General features: G+C 42.2%; 2 protein-coding genes across 2 annotated transcripts; one reads left to right on the top strand and one right to left on the bottom strand.

Moving 5' to 3' along the window:
* Positions 1 to 1,226: 1,226 nt before the first annotated feature.
* On the bottom strand, positions 1,227 to 13,568 carry qsox2 (quiescin Q6 sulfhydryl oxidase 2). The gene is made up of 12 exons (XM_059337632.1): positions 12,989 to 13,568; positions 10,800 to 10,900; positions 10,664 to 10,712; positions 10,402 to 10,507; positions 9,703 to 9,793; positions 9,147 to 9,292; positions 8,802 to 8,951; positions 8,176 to 8,305; positions 7,643 to 7,765; positions 7,389 to 7,539; positions 4,611 to 4,799; positions 1,227 to 4,537 (listed from the first exon to the last, which is right to left on the bottom strand). Exons 1-12 carry the CDS (start codon positions 13,224 to 13,226, stop codon positions 3,963 to 3,965), a joined length of 2,049 nt encoding a protein of 682 aa, XP_059193615.1. The 5' UTR covers positions 13,227 to 13,568; the 3' UTR covers positions 1,227 to 3,962.
* A 943-nt stretch (positions 13,569 to 14,511) lies between these two features.
* Positions 14,512 to 22,551, top strand: cfap77 (cilia and flagella associated protein 77). The gene is made up of 7 exons (XM_059337551.1): positions 14,512 to 14,560; positions 15,322 to 15,390; positions 19,268 to 19,367; positions 20,288 to 20,528; positions 20,880 to 20,985; positions 21,085 to 21,186; positions 22,307 to 22,551. The coding sequence occupies exons 2-7, from the start codon at positions 15,328 to 15,330 to the stop codon at positions 22,427 to 22,429; spliced, it is 735 nt and encodes a 244-aa protein (XP_059193534.1). The 5' UTR covers positions 14,512 to 14,560; positions 15,322 to 15,327; the 3' UTR covers positions 22,430 to 22,551.
* The last annotated feature ends 10 nt before the right edge of the window (positions 22,552 to 22,561 follow it).

Genomic DNA, 22,561 nt, shown 5'->3' with positions numbered 1-22,561 from the left:
TTAGCTAACTGGCTAATGTTAGTTGACTGGCTAATGTGAGTTGACTGGCTAATAATAGCTGACCAGTCTATGGTCCAACCTGGCTCCAACCACAGAACCAGTCTGTCAAACTGGGACCAGTCCAACTTATTATCCAGGTATACACCTAGATACTTATAACTTGGCACCAACTCCATGTCCACCCCACAGGTATTCACTGGCTGAGGGGGGACTTGAACCTGTGGAAATCTATGATCCTTTCCTTAGTCTTTGAGGTGTTCAGTAGGAGATAGTTTTTGTGACTCTCCAGTCACTGAAGGCTTTTATCAGATCCCTATATTCAGATTCCTGTCCATTCCTGATACACACCACAATAGCAGTGTCGTCCGAGTACTTCTGGATGTGGCAGGACTCACAGTTGTATTTGAAGTCAGTGTGTACAGTGTGAACAGGAATGGAGCCAGAACAGTGCCTTGTGGGACCCCTGTGCTGCTCATTAATGTCCCAGAAACACAGTTCCCCAACCTGACATACTGTGGTCTTCCTGTCAGGTAATCTGTGATCCAGGAGATGAAGGAAAGATCCACTCCCATCTCTGTCAGCTTGTTTTTGAGTATGTTGGGTTGGATGGTGTTGAATGCGCTTGAAAAATCAAAGAACATGATTCTCACATAAGCACCAGTTTCCTCCAGATGAGCAAGGGCACGGTGAGTGGATGCTGCTTTGGAGATGTACACATGTTGAAGAGGAGGAGGAAGAGAAGCAGCATTGACATTGGGTGAGGCCGCTGTATTGAATCTGTTGAAGAACTGGTTGAGTTATCAGCTCTTTCTACATCACCCGCCACTGTCTTTTCTTGTTGACTGGCTAATGTTAGTTGACTGGCTAATGTTAGCTGTCTGTTTAACTTTAACTGACTGGCTATTGTAGCTGGCTGGCTAGATTAAATGACTGGCTAACATTAGCTGGCTGGCTAATGTTAGCTGGCTGGATATCGTTAACTGACTGGCTAATGTTAGCTGGCTGGCTGTTATCTGTTAGTTACTTGTAAGGTTGAGATGTAACATAAAAAACATGATCAATTTAAAATAATTATTATAAATTAAAGCTCATAGTCTGCATAAACATAAACACATCAATAATAATAATAATCCAGGAATATATTTGGAATAAATAAGGATCGCTGTCATGAAAAGGTCGCAATTTAAACATTTCTCTTACATTAAAAAGCTGCAGGAGAAACAGAGTCAGAGAGCTGCAATAGATTTATTCACACATTATTTACGTTCAGTGAAACAACCAATCATAGGAGAGAACAGGAACAGCGGGACGGTGTGTTTAGGGGTCAGCAGACTGAACAGTTTCATAATAAAATAAATAAAACAGAGAATCACCTGAAGGGAAACTGTTCACAGCAGAGCATCATCATGAGAAAATAATGGTTAAAGAAAATAAATTATATTGAAACATGAAAAAAAGAAATGAAAAATGTGAAATTTAAACAGAAAATTACATAAATTCTCCTGCAGGGATCCATAATAATAATCTGAAAGAAAAAACTAAGAGCAGTAAATTAATTATTTAAATGCTGAATTAATTTTAAAAAAAATTGTAAAGTGAAATTTAAAAACCTGAATTTTTTTTTAAAACGTTCAAAAAGAAAAAAAATATATGTAAAAACTTCTTGTTATTGTTCCCATTTTTACTTCATGTTTGAAAAGTTTTTGTGTATTTCTGTTTCAGATTTTATGTTATTTTCTGTTTTCAGTTTCAGTATTTCACATTTCAGGTTTGTTAATTTCAAATTTTAAAAAATCCTTTCAACATTTAACACCAGATTAAAAATAAATAAATGTTTTAATTTATTTGGACACAAATTAAATTTTTAAACCACAACCAGGATAATAAATCACTTTGATTTAAAATTTTAAAAAAATGTGTGTTTATATTTAAATTTTCTCATTTTGACATTTAACCGGTCGGATTATTTTGTTTTATTCTGGGCGGGGAAAAAAAGTTGACTTTAATGGATTCAAACAGTTAAAACAGTCTCATGATGAGATGATTATTTTAATACTTTTTATTTCTAAAACTGTTGTTCTCTTCAAACTGTGCTTTTATTCTGAAAACCAAAGTTTATAAAACAATATTTCTGTTTTTTTACATTCATCTGTGTGTTTGTCTGTTTTCCTTCTTGTTTTTGAGGCTAAAGAGTTTAAATATCAGCAGAACTGAGAATAAATGAAAAACACAAATTATTGATATTTTCATTTGATGTTTTCTTCAGTTCAAATATTTTTATACATAAAAAGTATTTTTATACATTTGTTTTTTTTACAGAAACAAATTGAAAGTTTAATATGTTTGTTATTTTTTATGATCAATAAGCAGATTTAAAGGATCCTTTAAAATCAGGTTTTTAAATTCTCGAATATTAATTTCATTATTTGACTCAAAATTCAATTAAATAAACAAAATCAGAGACATATATATACATAATATGTTTATGTATAAAGAATCTGAACTTTAGATATTTGAGCAGTTTCTGTCTGAAATCAATAGCCACCACACGGGGGCGGAGCCATCGGAGGCGGGGCCACGCCCACCACAACAACACAGGGTCAGCTGACTGATCAATAATAAACATCACAGTCCGTCACATATCCATCAGCACGGGTCCATGGTTCACAGTTTAGACACACACACACACACACACAAACACACACACACACACACACACACACACACACACACACACACACACACACACACACACACACACACACACACACACACACACACACACACACACACACACACACACACACACACACACACACACACACACACACACACACACACACACACACACACACACACACAGGGGCGGGCCCTGAGAGGACAGGTGTTTCGTCTGTCAGCAGGTTCAACATTTGGCACAAAGTACACCCAGCTTCTGGTCCGATTCAGTCCAACAGGTCCACACAGCTGGACACACACCTGGTCACATGGTCACCTGGTCAAGGTGTGTAAAAGGGAAACTCTTGGTGTCTCTGGAGGGTGAACACAGGTCTCTGTGTACCGGCCCTTTAAGCCAAAGGTAAACTTGTTTTTAACCGCGTGTTCAGCAGGTCAGCAGCGTGAGTGTTGTCTTCAGTTCTGAAGAGAAGATAATAATCCATAAAAGTCTGATACATGATGTGTCTGTTAACGCGACTTACAGGTTTATAAAGATGGAGGTTGGCTGTCTGATTCAGGTCACAAGTGGTTCCTCTTCCTCAAAACAGGGTTTTAAAAGCTATGAACCTTTTATTGTTCTGAGGTCTGAGAGCAACTCAGACAATAAGAAAAACCTCTGAAAATGGCCAGAGATAAACACACTGCAGTCTTCTGATGGACACCTCGGATTCTTCATGGCAGATGAAGACAAATTTTCTTGTTGGTAACTTTATGGCGCTGAACTACGATGAGTTCCTCCGGTCTGAAATGCCTTAAGTCTCAAACAGCTGCCACAGATCAATATGGTCAACAAGTCACCATGGAAACTTTCAAAAATTATAAGTCTGAGAGCATCAGAATCGAACCTGCATACCAGGACAATCACAAGCAAATCAAAAACGTATCGAATCCGGACACAAAACCTGCAACAGGAGGTCGATAAAGAACAAAAGGAAGTCTGTCGATCGAGACGTTCTTCTGACAGAAATTAGCGCATTTGTAAAAGCTCAAATGAGTTTCAACCAATTCATACTTTAGATTTCATCGAATTGACCTTCAGTTGCACTCAAATGGAGCCGGTGTGGACGGAGGCAGATGATGTCAGCCGACACGCTGCAGTCAGTTCTCTACATGAACACGTGGTTAAAAAGCAAATATTTCTCAGGCATGAGAGACCTGAAGAGTCCAGACCCTTTCACCTTTCACGACACTTTCACCCTCCACAGAACTGAGACCCGATCCGGGTTGAATCGGTCTGGTCCAGCTCAGACGTGGAGGCGGGAGTGTCGGAGTTTCCACCTCCTGGATCGGACTTTGAAGAAGAAGAAGAGGAGCATGAGGAAGAGGCAGGAGCAGACGTACAGCACCACACACAGACTCATGTCCACGCTGTTAAACCCCAGACCCAGGATCCAGACACCTCCTCCTCCTCCTGCTGCTCCTCCTGCTCCTCCTGCTCCTCCCCCCAGAACCACAGCCTCCTTCCGCTGCTCCCCCCTCTGAGCCTGGTGCCCAGGTCGAGGCTCCAGCTGCTCCTCAACTCTCTTCTCTGGCTCCTTCCTCTCTCCTCCTCCTACTCCTCCTCCTCCTTGGTGCTCTTCCTGAGGCCGGCCGGTCTGTACAGGATCAGGATCAGGGTCAGGAGGAGGTGCGGAGAGTCGAGGGGGAGTCAGGGAGTATTTGGGGGACATGTTGGAGGCTCCGTAGTGCTGTCTGAGGAAGAGGAGGACGTTGTCCTGGTTCCAGACGTGGACACCGTTCTTCTCCTCGTGGCAGGAGGCGCAGAGGGCAGGGCTCGGCCAGGGAGCTTTAGGGAAGAGGGGGTCGTCACTCAGAGAACCTGCAGGAGAAGAGATATGTTAATACTCAGTGATCAGAAGATCCTCTGGAAGAAGCGGAGCAGAGCAGCGTACCGGCCAGCCGAGAGTTGACCATGTTGTGCTGGTTCCACAGCCAGAGGATCTGCTCCGCCCGGCCCTGCACCCGATCCATGCTGACCGCCGCCGCTGCCTCAAAGTGACGGCCACACTCCTCACAGCCAAAGAACGTCCTGATGTAACGACGCATCACCTGCAGCACCGGGGCCGCCTCGCCCTCCAGACCTGACAGACAGACAGACAGAAAGACGATAAAAAGATAGGTAAAATAAGGAATCACACAGTTGGACCTCTACAGCAGCAGTGTTTCCTTTAGGTTTACAGTCTTGTGTGCAAACACCTCACATAACATTTTTTACAGTCAGGAGATACCATGACATAGAATCTTTATTGTTATCCTACTGTTACATTTTCAGGTAGTGTTAACAGCTTTCCACTCCTACATGAAGTAGCCAGCCAGTGTGAAAAAATTGCTGGCTAGGGGGGTCTGGGGACATGCCCCCTGGAGAATTTGTTTTTTCAATAATAAGCCCAAATTTGGAGGCCTCTCACACATTCCAATGCCACTATTCCATCATATACACAGATCTTAATGATTTGATATTTTATTAAGGGTTATTAAGAGAATAAGGGTTCTTCTATGTTTTATTTAAGGCATCACATTTTGACAGTCTTCTTGTAAATTCTGTGGTGGATTCTGTTAACACACTGTGCTCTTATTCTGAAAGCTGCATGTGTTTAGCGACAGGAAATAATTCAGATCACAGTTAAGCTTTTTGTGATGAAAGCAACATTAATTGTAAGCTAGTGTTAGCTCGCGGCTACCAAACGGCGTATGCAACAGTGTGTTTGGACCTTGGTAAACCAGCTCGGTAAATTCAGTGCATGTGTGTAAGTGTGTGAATGCGCGCGCATGTCTCGGAGGAGGATGGAGAGGCGGGGTCAAGGGAATGAGTGACTGGCGGCTGACAGACACTCTGCTGAGCAGCGGCAACACAACGCAGTAGAACTTTATATCGTGAAAAGTGTAAATATACTTTTAGTAGCTTGAAATGTGACATTAGCGCTGCAAAAAAAGACTATAGCAGGCTGCCACAGTCTAGGTAATTAATGGGAAACTGCACGTGTGTGTGCACATCGGGGCGGAAGTCCGCCGCACGCAATACAGAGAGCAGACGAGAATTGTACACGCCAACCATGTAGACCAGTGGTTTTCAAACTGGAGTTATGATGGGGGGCGCGGTTAGGCTAAATATAAATGATGCATTTTTCTTCTTCACTGCCAGCTAGCAAATTATGAAAAAGTTTGTGTAAGTACTGCCAGGTAAACGTAAAGCAGAAGATGAATCCACACCAAATGTCACAACTATCAAAACAAAGACAAGAAAATATGATGAGGCATATCTCGCCCTCGGCTTCACCAGTACAATGACGGGTAATGAAGAGTGACCGCAGTGTGTTGTGTGTCTCAAAATATTATTTTCTGACAGTATGAAGCCAAACAAGTTACGACGCCACTTGGAGACTTCACATCCCGAACACAAAGAGAAGCCCATTGATTTCTTCAGAAAAAAACTAGTCAACTGTCGTGCACAACGGAGTTGCTTTACTGAAGTAGCTTCTGTGCCTGTAAATGCTTAACTCGCCTCCTACAAAGTAGCGCACAGAGTTGCTGAGTGTAAAAAGCCGCACACAGTAGCAGAGGAATTAATACTAGCTTCCACTATTGATATGTTTCAGCTATGATAGATGAAGCAACAACCAGCAAACTAAAGGCTATTCCGCTGTTTGACAATACTACCGCGAGGCGCATTATAACATGGCAAAAGACATAGAGGAGCGAGTCCTGTGTGACTTTTTATGGTTCACTCTAAAGGTAAGAATTGTTCCTATTTCAATTTTTTAATAACATGTCACATACTGAAGTTGTGTTTCTGTATTAATTACAGACAATGTTGGGCTGGGGGGGCCCTTGATATTTTTGTATCTACAAAAGTGGGGCACAGTTGAAAAAGTTTGGGAACCACTGATGTAGACAGAAATGACATGCCGTCATGTAAATAAAATAAATAACATAAGGCTATTTAGTTTGTTAAATAAAAGGAAAAGATATAGATCTGTTCTATAGGAAAGGTAACCTTAAATGACTTCTGTTGTGATTTGGCGCTCTTTAGAAAAAAAAACAACAACTTCATCTTCAAGGGGGGCGGGGCGCCTCCCTAATATAAAGGTAGGGGAAACATTGAGCAGGTATATTTGTGTGTATCATTTTCTGGCCTTGTAACTTTATAAACTTGTGTCTTTTGGCAGAAGACTGTCACTCCTTGCTGGAAAACTCGGATGTTTCTCCTGAAGGACGATGCATTTTGTTGCTGACCCTCACTCTTTGCTGTATGACCGATCTCCACTTCCTTGCAAGACGACCACTCTCCACTTTCTCGCCGTACGACCGCTCTCCACTTTCTCGCCGTACGACCGCTCTCCACTTTCTCGCCGTACGACCGCTCTCCACTTTCTCGCCGTACGACCGCTCTCCACTTTCTCGCCGTACGACCACTCTCCACTTTCTCGGCGTAAGACCACTCTACACTTTCTTGCCGTACAACCGCTCTCCACTTTCTCGGCGTAAGACCACTCTCCACATTTCTTGCAGGACGATTGTTCGGGGTTTTTTGGGCCAACCCTTCAGGAGGAGCGCTGGGTGTTTAATTGCTTATTGAATTGTTTGCTTGACTTATTCATATGGATGTAAGTGTTCCATGTATAGTATAGTACATAGAGTGTGTGTGTGTGTGTGTGTGTGTGAGCGTGTACCTGTGTTGTCCAGGGCAGCAGGCATGGCATCATGCTGGACAGTCAGGATGTGGAAAAGCGTCCAGAGGGAGCAGGGGTAACCTCGGAGCCCAACCCTGCTGCCCTGACAGCCAACCCAGCGAAGCTCCGCCCCCAGGAACACACCTGAGATCTGCACAGGTAACAGGAAGTCAGCTGCTGCTGTGTGTGTGTGTGTGTGTGTGTGTGTGTGTGTGTGTGTGTGTGTACACGTGTGTTAAGTGTGTGAGTCTCACCCTCATCTTGTTGTCCACCAGGTCCAGGACGGCCTGGTAGGGGATCCGTGGTAATGGCAGACTGAGCAGCCAATCAGAGAGAGTCTCCATTAGCTTCACCACAGAACCCCCACCTGGATACAACTGCACAGGTAGAGTGACAGGTAGAGAGACAGACAGACAGAGACAGAGAGAGAGACAGGTAGAGACAGACAGAGAGAGACAGGCAGAGACAGAAACAGACAGAGAGACAGGTAGAGAGAGAGGTAGAGACAGAGACAGACAGAGACGGAGACATTTATCATTTATCAGCGCTAGAAACTGTTAAAACAAAAAGTAAAGTTGGATTTTAAACTTCTGATGATCCTCTAATACACAAAAACACTTGTAGTGTGAGTCACTTATAGCTGTGATGGAGCTGACTCATCGGACTGCAGGACTTCATATAGATTCATATAGATTTTATATGTTGCAGTGAAAATGAGGTTGATTTTGGTTTGTAGACTGAGCTGTGTTGTTGTTGTTGTTGTTGTTGTTATTGTTGTCGTTGTTACCTTTGCGACCAAAGTGACAAAGTCCTTGAAGACCTTTAGCTCCTCCCCCTCCAGGGTGTTGTGGGTCGCCAGCTCGACTCTCAGCAGGTAGTGCAGTGCTGACTCCAGATCAGCCGTGTAAACCTTCGCCCTACACACACACACACACACACACAGGTTACTGCATAGCCAGGACCTCTGGGCCGGACCAGGACCCCGGGCTGGACCGGGGTCAGCGTTGATGCTGATCAGACGTGCTAGTTTCCAGGCATCACGTGATGCCACTGGAACAAAGACTTCAATCAGTAAAGAAACTTCTGCCGAAAAACGCCGCATTTTCTCAACAAATGACCGGACGACTCGGTGTGTTCTTGGCAGACAATGATGCATTTTGACCGGACCACTCTATATTTTCTTTGCCTCACGATGCTGAATTGCCGTTTCCAGGTCTGATTGCAAATGCAAAAAAAGACTTTCCCTCAGACTAACATCAGTAAAGAAAAATCTGTAAATCAGTGTTTGATCCGTTCGGTTTGAAACATTTGAAAGTCTAGAAGATGAAATCCTGTTATGGTGAAGAGCTTTAATAGGAATGAACAGAGCCCCCTCCAGTTCTGGATCACCTCTCTCTGTATAATGTGTCGTACCTGTCGAAGTCTCTCCAGGGCTCGCTGCTCTGTCTGTCCTGCAATGGCCCAACCTGGCCTCCACCAGTACTGCTGCTGCTGCTCGACCTGCGCTGAACGCCAGGTAACGTCCTCAACAAGGAGGAGAAGAAGAAACGCAACCGCTTCTCACTGAAGAAGGAGAAGAAGATGTAGGAGAAGAAGAGGAGCAGTTTGATTAAAAGGTCAAAATGTTTCCAGTAAAACTGAAACTGTGTCTGAGGAGAAAAGACCTCCTGCTTTATTAAACATAAATACAAATAAACATAATAATAAACTCTTTCTGTGTGTGTGTGTGTGTGTGTGTGTGTGTGCGTGTTGACTCACACATGCAGGTGTGTGTGTGTGGTGTTGGGGTGCAGCAGGTAGACGGAGGGGAAGGCTGTGATCCTCAGAGCATCCAGCAGGGGGACGTCTGAGCTCAGAGCTCGCTTCACCTGAACACCTGAGTACTGCAGCAGGTCCAGGACCACCTGAGAGACAGACAGGCAGAGAGAGAGAGAGAGAGAGAGACAGGCAGGGGGAGAGGGAGACAGGCAGGGAGACAGGGAGAGAGAGACAGACAGACGGGCAGGCAGGCAGGCAGGGAGGGAGGGAGGGAGAGAGAGACAGACAGACAGACAGGCAGGCAGGGAGAAAGAGAGACAGGCAGGGGGAGAGACAGACAGACAGACAGGGAGAGAGACAGGCAGGGAGAGAAAGAGAGACAGGCAGGCAGGCAGGGAGAGAGAGACAGACAGGGAGGGAGAGAGACAGACAGGGAGAGAGACAGGCAGGGAGAGAGAGAGAGAGAGACAGACAGACAGTTAGATCATCTCCTCTCTAGTTGCATTGTTACCTTGTGTATTATTATTATTGTTGTTGTTGTTGTCGTCGTCGTCACCTCTCGTCCTACGTATGAGTCTGGTTCCTCTACGATGATGGCAGTGTAATGATCTGACCTTTGACCCAACAGAGGGAGCAGCTCCACAGAGCTGCAGACAGACAGGCAGACAGACAGGTAGGATAAAAGTAGAACATTTCAGCAGATAGAGTTACAGCCACATTCTTAACTTCCTGTTGCTACACTACACAACCAGTAACACACAGAAACCACTGTGGGCTTTTATTTTGAAGGCCTGGCTCATCCAAAAGCCATTAATTCAGCTCTTGATCTGGTTTTATCAACAACAGAATGTGAGTGATGAGAAAGAAAAGTCTCTGCTGAACACGTTGATGTAGGTTTCATGTCTGTAGTAAAACATGTTCTCATTGGTCTCTATGAGACAGTCGGTTGGTACGTCCCAACCTTTCCACTCTAGCTGTGATGTCATCCAACACACACCCATTATAAACTGACAGTTCGTGAACAGAATAAAGTTTAAACTTTAAGTCCTGTTTCATGTTAAAGTTCAGAGAGCTGTTCACCTCTCTACTGTCAATTTCTCACTGGGTCCTATGGGACATTTTATCACAGTTCTTTGTGATTTTTATAAAAATGTTGTGAAAGTTGTGTAACGGACCAGTCCACACAGAGACAACCGCCAGTCAGAGAGGAGACTGGTGGTTCTGGGGTTTCTGGTGGTTCTGATGGTTCTGGTACCTGTATGGTTCCAGTGGAGGACAGAGGTCCGGCCAGTCCAGCTTAGTATGGTTCTGCAGGATGTTCACCATCAACTGTCGCACTGACTGGATCTCTCTGTCCGCACCTGGAGACCGACAGACAGACAGACAGACAGACAGACAGACAGACAGACAGACAGACAGACAGACAGACAGACAGACAGACAGACAGACAGGTTGTCCATTAGTGTCCTCAGTGTATGAACTGTGTGCAGGTGTAAGACAGACAGTGTGTGTCTCACCTCTGTAGGGCGTCCCTCTGTCTGTCTCTGGACTGTGAGCTCTGAAATACTGAAGATAAACACATGAAATGTTATTAAACTGTTCATGTGTAAACAAACAAACAAAAACAAACAAACAACCAGCCAGCTGACTCACCTTGAATGTGGGGTAAAACTTGATGCCGAACTCTTTACACACATCAAAGTTCTCCTCCTGAGCACAGTCTAACACGGCCACGCCCACCGCCGGATGCCAGTCTGAGACAGGGAGACAGACAGACAGACAGGAGACAGACACACAGACAGGAGACAGACAGGGAGAGAGGGAGAAAGGAGACAGGAAGACATGAGACAGGGTACAGACAGGGAGACAGACAGGAGACAGGAGAGAGACAGGGAGGGAGACAGGAGACAGGGAGAGAGACAGGAGACAGGGAGACAGGAAGGGAGACAAGAAACAGGGAGCCAGGGAGAGAGACAGACAGGGGACAGGGAGACAGGAGACAGACAAACAGGAGACAGGGAGGGAGACAGGAGACGGACAGGAGACAGGGAGGGAGGTAGACAGGAGAAAGGGAGGGAGAGAGACAGGAGAAACTTTAAAAAAAATGTTTAGTCCATTTTTTTCATCCCCCATACACACTTCTGAAAGCAAACCTGCTGTGTGTGTGTGTGTGTGTGTGTGTGTCCCAGCTGTCTGTCTCTCAGGTTCGGGGGGGGGTGGGGGGTGGGGGTGGCGTTGGGGGGTGGGGTCTTTGTCTCTGAGATATCTTTTGACTCCGACAGCAGGTCCACATAAAGAGAGAGTGTGTGAGCAGCTGGTCTCCAGTTGAACTATTCCCTGGGGATTGTCTGCAGGCAGATGGGGTCTTAAGACAGCAGACTGATTCCCACAGGTCTCTGAGTGTGTGTGTGTGTGTGTGTGTGTGTGTGTGTGTACTGATGCAGATATTTATGTAAAATACACCAAACAAATAAAAATACTTGATAACAACATTATTATTATTTCAATTATATATTATTGTATTATCGTGAATAAATCACTGTTTATCATTATTATTAATATTATTATTATTAGTAGTAGTATTATCATCATCATCATTGTAATTATTGTTATTATTATTTTTTTTTATATTTGTTTGTTCGGCTTTAAAAACTTAAAACTAGTTAAAACAAGTTAAAACAAACAAACATTTATCATTCACGCTGATTATCAGGTTAAATTATTATTAGAACTGATGAAGTTCAATGATCTGAACTGTGGAAAAATCGATTTGAATTAACTGAACTAACAGCTGACTCAAACCAGCTCTCATTAAATTAATTTAGAAACTATTTTAGTGCCACTCCGGTGTGACAGGTTCTCTGTTGCTAGGAGACCTGGAGTGTCACCTGTCCGTCACCTGGAAACACGAGCTGTTAGCATAGCCACCTGTTAGCTTCAGGAGCTAATGTGTTACAGTGAGCGGCGTCAGCTGTTTATTAACGCGCAGCTGATAAATAACCAATACTGCACTAACAGCTGTTTATTATACACATAAATATCAGCTCAGTTTATTCTAGTTCAAATCTTTCTTTACTTCATTCAGAACTTCATTCATAAATCTGCTACTTTTCAGTCGCGTCGCACAGATGGAAACATTAGCGACCGTGTGACTTAAACGACTTTAGGATGAAAGCTTTCTGTGATTAAGAGTTAATGTTTGGATTGTAATAATGCCAAATTAAAGATGGTTCATGACAAAGTCAGAAAACACTCAGAGTGATACATTAACGTGTTGGTTGTTTGACTGACGACCACGGAAGAAGTAATTAGCTGTATTACGAGTGGAGTCTGGTTAATGAACATCAGCTACTGCAGTTAACAGCTGCTTGTTCAGATTGGAAGAAGGTTAATTTTCCTCAACATTAACTCACTCTAAGACAGCTTGAAGTAACATTAACTCACTCTAAGATAGCTTGAAGTACTTGAAGTATGCCTGTATTGAGTCATTCCATCACACAGAACTTCATCTAGAATCTTCATCTAGAATCTTCATCTAGAATCTTCATCTAGAATCTTCATCTAGAATCTTCATCTAGAATCTAGAATCTTTCAGTCGCTTCGTTCAATTTAAAACAGTTCAGTGATTGTGTGAGTCACATGGCTTTGATTTGAGATTTCTGTGATAAACGATCATATTTGTATTCTATTGATGCCGAATCAGAAAACAAGTAAAACAGAGTGATACTTGAACACATATTATTGTTCTGCTTATCGACCAGAGATGGTTAAATAGCAGCATTTTAAACGGAGTCTGGAGCTGCTGTTCACAGAGGAGTCTGGCTCGGACTGTGCTGCGGTACCTTTGACATCCTGGGCCAGAGCCTTCCAGGTGCTGGAGTACTGGATGCAGTGTCCGCACCAGGACGAGAAGAACTGGACCAGCCAGGCCGAGGACGAGTTGGTGACGGTGGGCTTCAGGCTGCCGCTGCTCAGGATCACCAGCGGGTCCTCCTCCGTGTACAGCCGGGCAGCGGTGCTTGCACACCCGGGCACAAGCCACAGGACCACCGCCGCCGCCTCGAACCAGAACCGGAGCATCGCTACGGAGCGGAGAGAGCCGCGCCGGGAGGGAGCAGGTTGTCAGAGAGCCGAGTCACAGCCGAGAACAGGCGGCGAGCGGCGGGGAGACATGAGAGCAGCTGCCGCTAACGGCTACGTGTTCCTGCAAGAGGGCAGGAGGGAGAGGGCTCACTCTGACCGGGTCTCAGGAGCCGGCTCCGGCACCACCCCGACCACACAACGACTCCACTTCATACATGAAAAACTGTATTAATAACAGTTATTGAGACGTAAACAGTTAAAATAAACATCAAACAGGATGATTGATCCACCTGATCGGGTTGTGTTGCTATGGTAACGACTTCTGAAGAAGGGGCTTCTATTTTTCATGAGGAGTGGGTCATCTAATAATAAACGATCTGTGAGTGATGCGGACTGACGTCATGATCGGGCTGCGTTCACGTGACCTCCAATATCTCAGAAACAAAACAATGGTCTGATTTTATTCTCACAATTCTGACAATAAAAGAATACTTTAATAACAATAATTTATCATTGTCATATATCTTAATAATTTTACCCTTTTATTATTATTATTAAAATTACATGGTAATGTAAAAAAAAGATTTATTTAATTATGTCTTTTTTTAAATTTTATTTAACTTTACTTAACTTAAATGTTGTTCTAAATACTGGAGATAGTTATTCAAGTTAAAAACTGGATGACCATTAACTTGTTAAAACTACGCAAAGATCAAACCAAAAAACAATCTGATTGTGTTTGTTTCAATCATCTGTTTGTTTATTTTACTCCAGATTTTATCTCTGAAGATCAAAGTTCAGCTGCTTTTATCCACTAAATATCCTGAACAAGTCAAATAGATTATTAAAGCTTCTTTGACTGATCAGCAGAATGATAATAATGAACTAGAGAGATTAAAATCAACATAATTGAATTAGATAGATTAAAAGCAGAAACATCTCTGTTTCGTTTGCTTTCATTTATGTGTGTGTATATATATATTTTCTATTTAATGTTATATTTTGAGCTACATTTTTTGTTGGAAAAGTTTTCTATGAATAAATGATATTTATTATTATTGATTAAAACCAATAGTAAGTAATAATAAATATTATTCCCACGTTCCCTGAACACAGCACAGCTCTGTAACTTTATTATGAAAGAAAACGGAAATAAAACATTAAAATATAAAAGCAAATTCCACTAAAACAGGTTTTCACTCAGTTTAACTTTATTTTGAAACTTCCTGTTAATTTTTCCTTTTTTTTAATTTGCTGACGTCACGGTTCAGCGTCCTGTCTCCATAGTAACGGAGCAGCTCGACACCAGCGGACAGACAGAAATAAAACAGGTGATTATCTCTAAATTATCTGTAAATAACTTTATTTTCTGTATATTGTGAGTCTGTGAGCAGTTTTCTGATTACTCCTGCTGTTTGTAGTTTTATATCTGCAGTAAAACTATAAACAGCTGAGACATTTAGATTCAAGTATGTTCAGTTTATTTAACAGTTAGTCGCATTATTTAAAACCTGCTGCTCTGATTGGCTGATATTATTATTATTAATAATAATAATAATACGAAGAAGAAGAAGAAGAAGAAGAAATAACAATTTAATATGAAGAGCTGCAGTGAACTTCGCTGATATTTCTGGGAATTAACAGAACATTTTTTAAAATCCATTTTACTTCACATTTCAGGTGAAATTATGTAATTTTGCTGTTTATAGTTCCAGTTCAGTCAAATTAAAATAAATCTTCTCTGATCAATCTGTCACACTGCTGTTACTAAAGGGTCCCTGACCAGCGTTCTGCTCTGAGTCTTCCTCAGGAGATTTCTGATTATTAAATAAACAACTCCAGATACTTTGGACTTTTTCATGTTGAACCAAAGCTTGACTGCAGTACTCACAGTACTCAGAATATTACCAGTATTAACCAGGGCCGGTTCTAGCCCATTGGCTGCCCTAGGCGATATTGAGATTTTGCACAAAATATTTTGCGCCACAAGGGGGCGCCCCCTGCCAATTTGGCGCCCTAGGCAGCCGCCTTGGTGGCCTGTAGGAATAACCGGCCCTGGTATTAACAGTATTACTTTGTGGCGTCCCCTCAGTCCGACATGTCCTCGCCGCGGCTCGGAGTGTTCAGAGACTCCATGACGACCAACCCGCTCATCATCAAGGTAAGAACTCACATTTCACTTTCGGGCCCGCAATATGTACTCATGATTTCCAGTCAGAGAACCGTCTGCCCATCAACAACAGAATTTTCAGATCTGCAGGTACATAATCAAGGAAGGGTGTCCAAACTATTAAGAACAACTCGTCCTTATAGTGGGGCGGATTAGCTGAACAATCGTTCATTTTGTGATAAAAGCATCAAATTTGGTACACTCATTGCTGAATACATGTTTAATGAATCTGGATATTGGGCCATCGCAAAAAAAAATTCTGATGGCTGTGGCGGCCATTTTTAAAAATGGCCGCCGGTGGTTACTGACGAGGAATGCTTTGCCTACCCTACAGCTGCTGTTTCATGTTTTCAGCACCACAAATATAATTTAGAGACATGTTAAAGTGACAAAAGCTTTATTACAGTCTAATAGAAAAGAACATTAACTTTGTATAACATTTTATTAGGTCTTGATATTCCCATTCACAGGCTACGGCCTCCTCTTTGGCTTGCATTCTTCTGTTGCTCCTTAAAAAGAAAAAATAATTTTCAATATTGTATGACCTGCAACAATAAAAATAAAACACATTTAGACAGAGAAAAAAATCATACATTTTAAAAATTCTACTAGGGTTACTCTTTCTGGCAAAATCCTTGTACTGAGGTGTGTGACTTAGTCAGGCGACAAAAGCACCACATTTTTTCCACATACTCTCTATCATTATAGGTTTACATTTTTAGTAGGAGCCACTTCATCAAGATTGCAGAGATGGCAGCCATATAAAGTCTATGAGAAATGTTATATCTTCCAAGCCACTTAGAAGGTCAATCTTGGTGTCAAAATATACATTTTCTGGGTCCAGGAATCATTTAAAGCTATTGAGAATATCACTAGATGATTATTTGATCAAATAGATATGTTCTTTTTCACAAAGACTGGGTAACTCGCTTCAAGTGCTGCAGCAGGGAATCCTGAGTTGAAACTGTTTGGAATCAATGTTCACGGGAGAGTGTGGATTAGCTGCCATGTACACTGCTCAAAAAAATCAAGGATACGCTTTCATCTCATGTCAGATCTTGATCAACAAATTATTTACAGTGAGTCATCCAGTGATATTCTCAATAGCTTTAAATGATTCTTTGACCCAGAAAATGTATATTTTGACACCAAGATTGACCTTCTAAGTGGCTTGGAAGATATTGGTTCTCATAGACTTATGGCTTATGGCTTATATGGCTGCCATCTCCTATCTGCAATCTTGATGAAGTGGCTCCTACCAAAAGTTGAAACCTTTGGTGATAGAGAGCATGTGGAAAAATGTTGGTGCTTTTGTCCGGCGTGTCCCTTTCTTCTCAAACCTGGTCCTAAGCCGCCTGACTAACTGTGATGGAGTTATAAAATACATTTAAAAAAAGAAAAAAAGAACCACATGGGCAAAGGAGACATATGACATATAGTGTGTGTGTTTGTGTGTGTGTGTGTGTGTGTGTGTGTGTGTGTGTGTGTGCGTGTGTGTGTGTGTGTGTGTGTGCGCAGAGAGAGATGTCCACATTACACAGGACATAATTTAACAGTGTCTTATTAAGCTTTCACACCCAACAGGCACTGATACATGTTCCAAGCTAACTAGCTAGCTTAAGAAGCTAGTTAGCTAGTTAAGTAGTGCTAGATAGCTCGATGGCTAGCCCGATTGTGGTGGGGCAGGAAAAATAACTGAAAGAGTGTCTAACTGGATATTTGTTAATTTAATATGTGTATTTACACTTTTTAATTTACGTTTCTATATTTAGTTTACATTTTTTAAATATTTTAAGAAATAATTTAAATATTTTTTGTAATTTTAACGAAGAAAATGACTGCTATGGCCACTAGGGGGCGAATTTGCGATGGTCTAACATACAGATTTGTTTGAAACATATCCACCAACACATCCACCAAATTGTGTGCTTCTATCACAAAATAAACAATTCTTGTGATTTATTGAGCTAATCCGCCCCACAGGGGATGCACATTTTTGGGGGGTGCTACCCACACGTTTAGCCCCGTTGCTCATTCCATGAATGCACGATCCTTACAAGCTGTACCTCGTTGTAAAGGTGACTAATCAGGCTTTCCAACAATATACAAGTCATCACCAGTTGGTATTATTAAAAGGGCAGTTTTTATTCATCATTGATTTATTCGTATAACAAATGCCTGCCACGGCCACTAGGGGGCGCTTTTGAGGTGGCCCAATATCCAGATTTGTTTGAAACATATTCACCAACACATCTACCAAATTTCATGCTTTTATCACAAAATGAACAATTGTTCAGCTAATCCGCCCCACTATTACCCTTTACAGCAGCTTGTAACCTTTAATGAGGGAGGATATCAAAGATCTCCCTGTCAAAAGGTGACACACTGATGTGATGCTGTAAGTCCCTAGAGGGAAGGCCTAATAGGAAAACCCCAGGGTCTTTCTTAATTTTTTTATTTTGAATATCCCACTGATTACCTTTGAAATAAGTGTCCAAAATCTGGAAATTAGTTTACATTCCCAAAAGTAACGGAAATACGTCCCCCTTGTTTAAGTTGCACTTGGTACACAGAAGAGATATGGAGTGGTCAGTTTTGTTGAAAATAACAGGAGTAATATGCAGCCTGTGGAGTATCTTGTACTGAGTTTCTCTCAGCCGGTTACAAGTAGATGTTGACCTTATCATGCATGTCGTTGCCAGCCAATCATCCTCAATATATTCATTATTCAGTATTTACCCCATCTATGAGAGATGTCTGGTAAATGGTATGCAACGGAAGAACCCAGAAGTGGGTCGAATGATGCTATAAGATGTCTTCTGTTCTTGCGCTCTCGGAGAAATCTCTCAGCATCACTGTAAGAGGTATTAGTAGAGAAAGAGGTGGTCTGTGAAGACACAAAATGTCTAACCTGTAAATACCCCAAAAATGGTGCCTGGGAATAGTAAATGTCTCCTGTAATTGCTATAAGGACAGTAGGGTATGACCTCACTTTTACTGTGAAGGAGCTGGAGGGCTTTTATTATGGAGTTGGAAGGCTTTTATTGTGAAGGAGTTGGAGGGTTTTTATTATGGAGTTGGGGGGCTTTTATTGTGAAGGAGGTGGAGGGTTTTTATTGTGGAGTTAGAGGGCTTTTATGGTGAAGGAGCTGGAGGGCTTTTACTGAGAAGGAATTGGGAGGCTTTTATTGTGAAGGAGCTGGGAGGCCTTTACTCTGAAGGTGCTGTGGGGGTTTTACTGTGAAGGAGCTGGAGGACTTTTATTATGGAGTTGGAGGGCTTTTATTGTGAAGGAGTTGGAGGGCTTTTATTATGTATGCTTTTATTGTGAAGGAACACCAGGGCTTTTATTGTGAAGTAGCTGGAGGTTTTTATTGTGAGTGAGCTGCACAACTTTTACTGTGAAGGAGCTGGGTGGCTTTTATTGTGAATGAGCTGGAGACTTTAACTGTGAAGGAACTGGGATTCTTTTATTGTGAAGAAGCTGGAGGGCTTTTCTTGTGAAGGAGCTGTAGCTTTTGTCATTAATCAGAATTTATTTAATAAATAGATTTTTTTATGATAAATACTAAAACAGTGGTGGATGATGACGTCATACAGTTCTAGGTTATAAATAATGTTTATATTTGTGTTGTTGTGGCTGTAGCAGCTGGTTGTGAGCAGCAGGTGGCAGCAGAGTCTCACTCTGAAAATTAAAGCTTCACAAACGCAGAAACACAGTTCATCACACATTTATTATTATATAAACATTAACAAGGTTTATAAAGAGACGTCCTGCATAGAATCTGCTGATGATCAGTCTGATGATAGAAATATTATATTATATTATATTATATTATATCATATCAACCTATCCTCTGTCCTGCAGGCGCCCCTGGGTCAGTCCCAGTCCAGAGGTCTGTCCTTTCCTGGTCCAGACTTCACTTTTGGGACCAGTAGCGGCTGCAGGGACGGGGGTGTGGCCGAGGGTGAGCCCCGCCCACCGGGCCAGTCAGCCAATCAGGCGCTGCTTCACGACTCTATCTATTCAATGATTACAAATATAACAGATATATAAATGTCTCTGAGTTTTACATGTAATCATCTGGTTTATTGAGAATAATATTATTTAAAAAAATGTAAATTACTTTATTCACTCAAAACTGAAATAAATATCTGAGTCTTTATTAATGACATAAAAACAACAGGAAGGTGTTAATGTTCATTAGTATTAGCTTTAATATTAACTCATCAGCAACGTGTGTGTGTGTGTGTGTGTGTGTGTGTGTGTGTGTGTGTGTGTGTGTGTGTGTGTGTGTGTGTGTGAGTGTGTCAGGTTTAGCGGTCAGCTGTCACAGTGTGTTTGCATGAAGGAAAGATGCCTTCAGGCAACAATCACTGCTGTCACTCTCTCTCTCTCTCTCTCTCTCTCTCTCTCACACACACACACACACACACACATTTTTTTTTCAATGATTTCACATGAACTCTCCTCCTGTTGGTTTATTTCTGATCAGCTCAGAATGAACGTGGAGAAGTAGTGTTCAGTTATAAATGTTTTATATATAATATATAATATATATAGAATGATATATATATAATCTATAACAGAGGAAAACCAATAATCTCAGTCGTTCTTTTTATTAAATGTCAGTAACTGATTGATATTAAACATACAGTATTGGTTTTATTATATTTCAGATATATGATCAGTGATCATTTCTAGAATGTGATGACATCATAATTAACTGTGTGTTTGATGTTAATTTTAAAAACCATTTAACAAGGATTTATAAAACTTCTGCAGAGTCTTAGAAATGTTTTTCTATTTTCGCTCAAAAATTCAACTCATTGGTTGTCTTTGAATTTTCCCTCTTAAATCATCATCAATGTGTGGCTTGTGTCTCAGTTCTGTCCAGTTGGAGTATTCCGAGGCGGCGTGGAGAATCGGCGCCGCTGCAGCCGCTCCCTCCAGACTTTGTGACTCTGAACCGGGACGCGGTGCGGTCGGGCCTGGTGACGTCCAAAGAGCTGAGTCAGTACCGCGCCCAGAGGGGCGAGGCCAACAAGAGCACCGCCCACAGGCAGCGAGAGGGCGGAGCCTTGCTGCGCCCGGCGGTGCCCGACATCACGTTCGGGGTCACGACCAGGTAAGAGACACAAAGTCCGGACCGCCTTCACAGTTAAAGTCTCTCAGCTCCTTTACAATAAAAGCCCTTCAGCTCCTCCACAGTAATATGCCTCCAGTTCCTTCACAATAAGAGCCTCCCAGCACCTTCACGGTAAGACCCCCCAACTCATTCACAATAAAGGCCTCCCAGTTCCTTCACAATAAAAGCCCTGAAGCTCCATTATAAAAGCCTTCCAGTTCCTTCACAATAAAAGCCCTGCAGCTCCATAATAAAAGCCCTCTAGCTCCTTCACAGAAAGGGTTGTGCAGAGACACGCCCCCCTACTGAGAGCTGAGCTCTGATTGGTTACTGACCAGCTGCTGTCTGCAGGGCGCCGTCCCCGCTGGCCGACCTGCTGAGTCATCAGTACGCTCGCCGCTGGACCGATGAGCAGCTGAGACGCAACCAGACTGCTGAACGCCACAAGCTGCAGCGGGTCAGAGCGCCACACGCCAGCCTTTCAAAATAAAACTTTCTGTCATAGTGCTAACCTGCATGTTTGTGTGTGTGTGTGTGTGTGTGTGTGTGTGTGCAGATTCGCCCAGGCTACATTGTGGACACCAGGACCAGTCTACTGAGGAGGAGCCGCCCGCTGCCCGTCATACACACACCGCTCACTCTGCCGCGTTTCACTCAGGTGACCACTTCCTGTTTTTGTTGACGACGATATTTAATAAAAACATCAATCAGCTGATGATCTGCAGTAGGGATGGGCATTTTGGAGAAACCTGCCAACTCAATTATCTATAATGTTAAAAATCAATTAATCATTAATAACTGCATGCATACATGCACAAAATAACAGATACAGTCCTGTGCAAAAGCCTGTTTGGATAACAGATGCTTTTATTTTGAAAGGATGGAAAGAGACTTGATCCTGTCGTTGGTAAAACTAACTCAGTGAGATTAAACTGTAAAGATAATGTCAAGGAGTTCAATGTTTTATGTTTTAGAGGTTAGTTTTCACACATCTTCATATTTAAGTATTTCTTGTGTTTAAATGAGTTTTGGATCAAATTAAACTCAGTAATTCATGCTAGCAAGGTATGATACAGTAAGATAGTTACTCTTGTTTTTCTGTGTATTTTATAATTGTTATTGCAACTTTCAGTTTGCAAACTGTAGCTTTATCCAACTTAATTCTCAGCTCAATGGCTTATTGACATACGGATGCAGAACTGAACGTTCGGCGTGTTTCAGTTCAGTGAGTACTGATACACAGTCATAGATACAATTAAGATTAAAAAATACTTATTGATAAAAAATCGGCCAAATTCTTCACAACCATTAATCGATCATCCATTAATTATTTCCATCCCTAATCTGCAGCTGTTCTCTCAGTCTCAGACTTTTCACAATAAAAGCTCTGTATTTGGCAGCTGGTGGAGACCAAAACAGAGCAGAAACATAAATATTATTAATAAAGGAATACTGTTCTGGTGACTGATTGATCTCGTCTGAGAAGAGAGAGAAGAAGAGAAGAAGAGAAGAAGAGAAGAAGAGAGCTTCATTAACACGTTCACATATATACATAATTATTCTACGAGTCGCTTTTTTCAATTAAATCTGAGGGACGTTTTTGTTTGTCTTGAAATTATTGTTAATTAATTTAACTTTATGATGCATCTGGATGTGCTGTTAAAGTTTCTCTAGTTGATTTTATGTAAGATTTTAATGCAACATGTGAACAATATCTTGACATTATTATATCAGTTTTCAGTGATCTGTGTCTGTGCTGGACTGACCTCTCCCCTCAGGTTGCTCCGGCTCTCGACACCTTCAGGGACCCGGAGGCTCGGCGCCGGGCACTCCGGGCTCGCCAGGCGGTAGACGTGTCCCGGAGAGACGTCCAGGATCAGGGGACGGACGGTCTGGACTGAGAGGACGGGAAGACACATAGAGAGACAGAGAGGAGTCCCTCTGGCCTCCGACCCGGGTCCTCTCATCTTTACTAACATTAATAAAAACCTGTGTAACAGATTGTTGGAATCTAACTTTAAAATGATTTTTCT

Source organism: Centropristis striata, chromosome 7 (genome assembly GCF_030273125.1).
Source record: "Centropristis striata isolate RG_2023a ecotype Rhode Island chromosome 7, C.striata_1.0, whole genome shotgun sequence".
In the NCBI taxonomy this organism is placed as follows: Eukaryota; Metazoa; Chordata; class Actinopteri; order Perciformes; family Serranidae; genus Centropristis; species Centropristis striata.
Note: the sequence above shows the minus strand (reverse complement) of the source record. Positions and strands in the feature narration are given on the sequence as shown.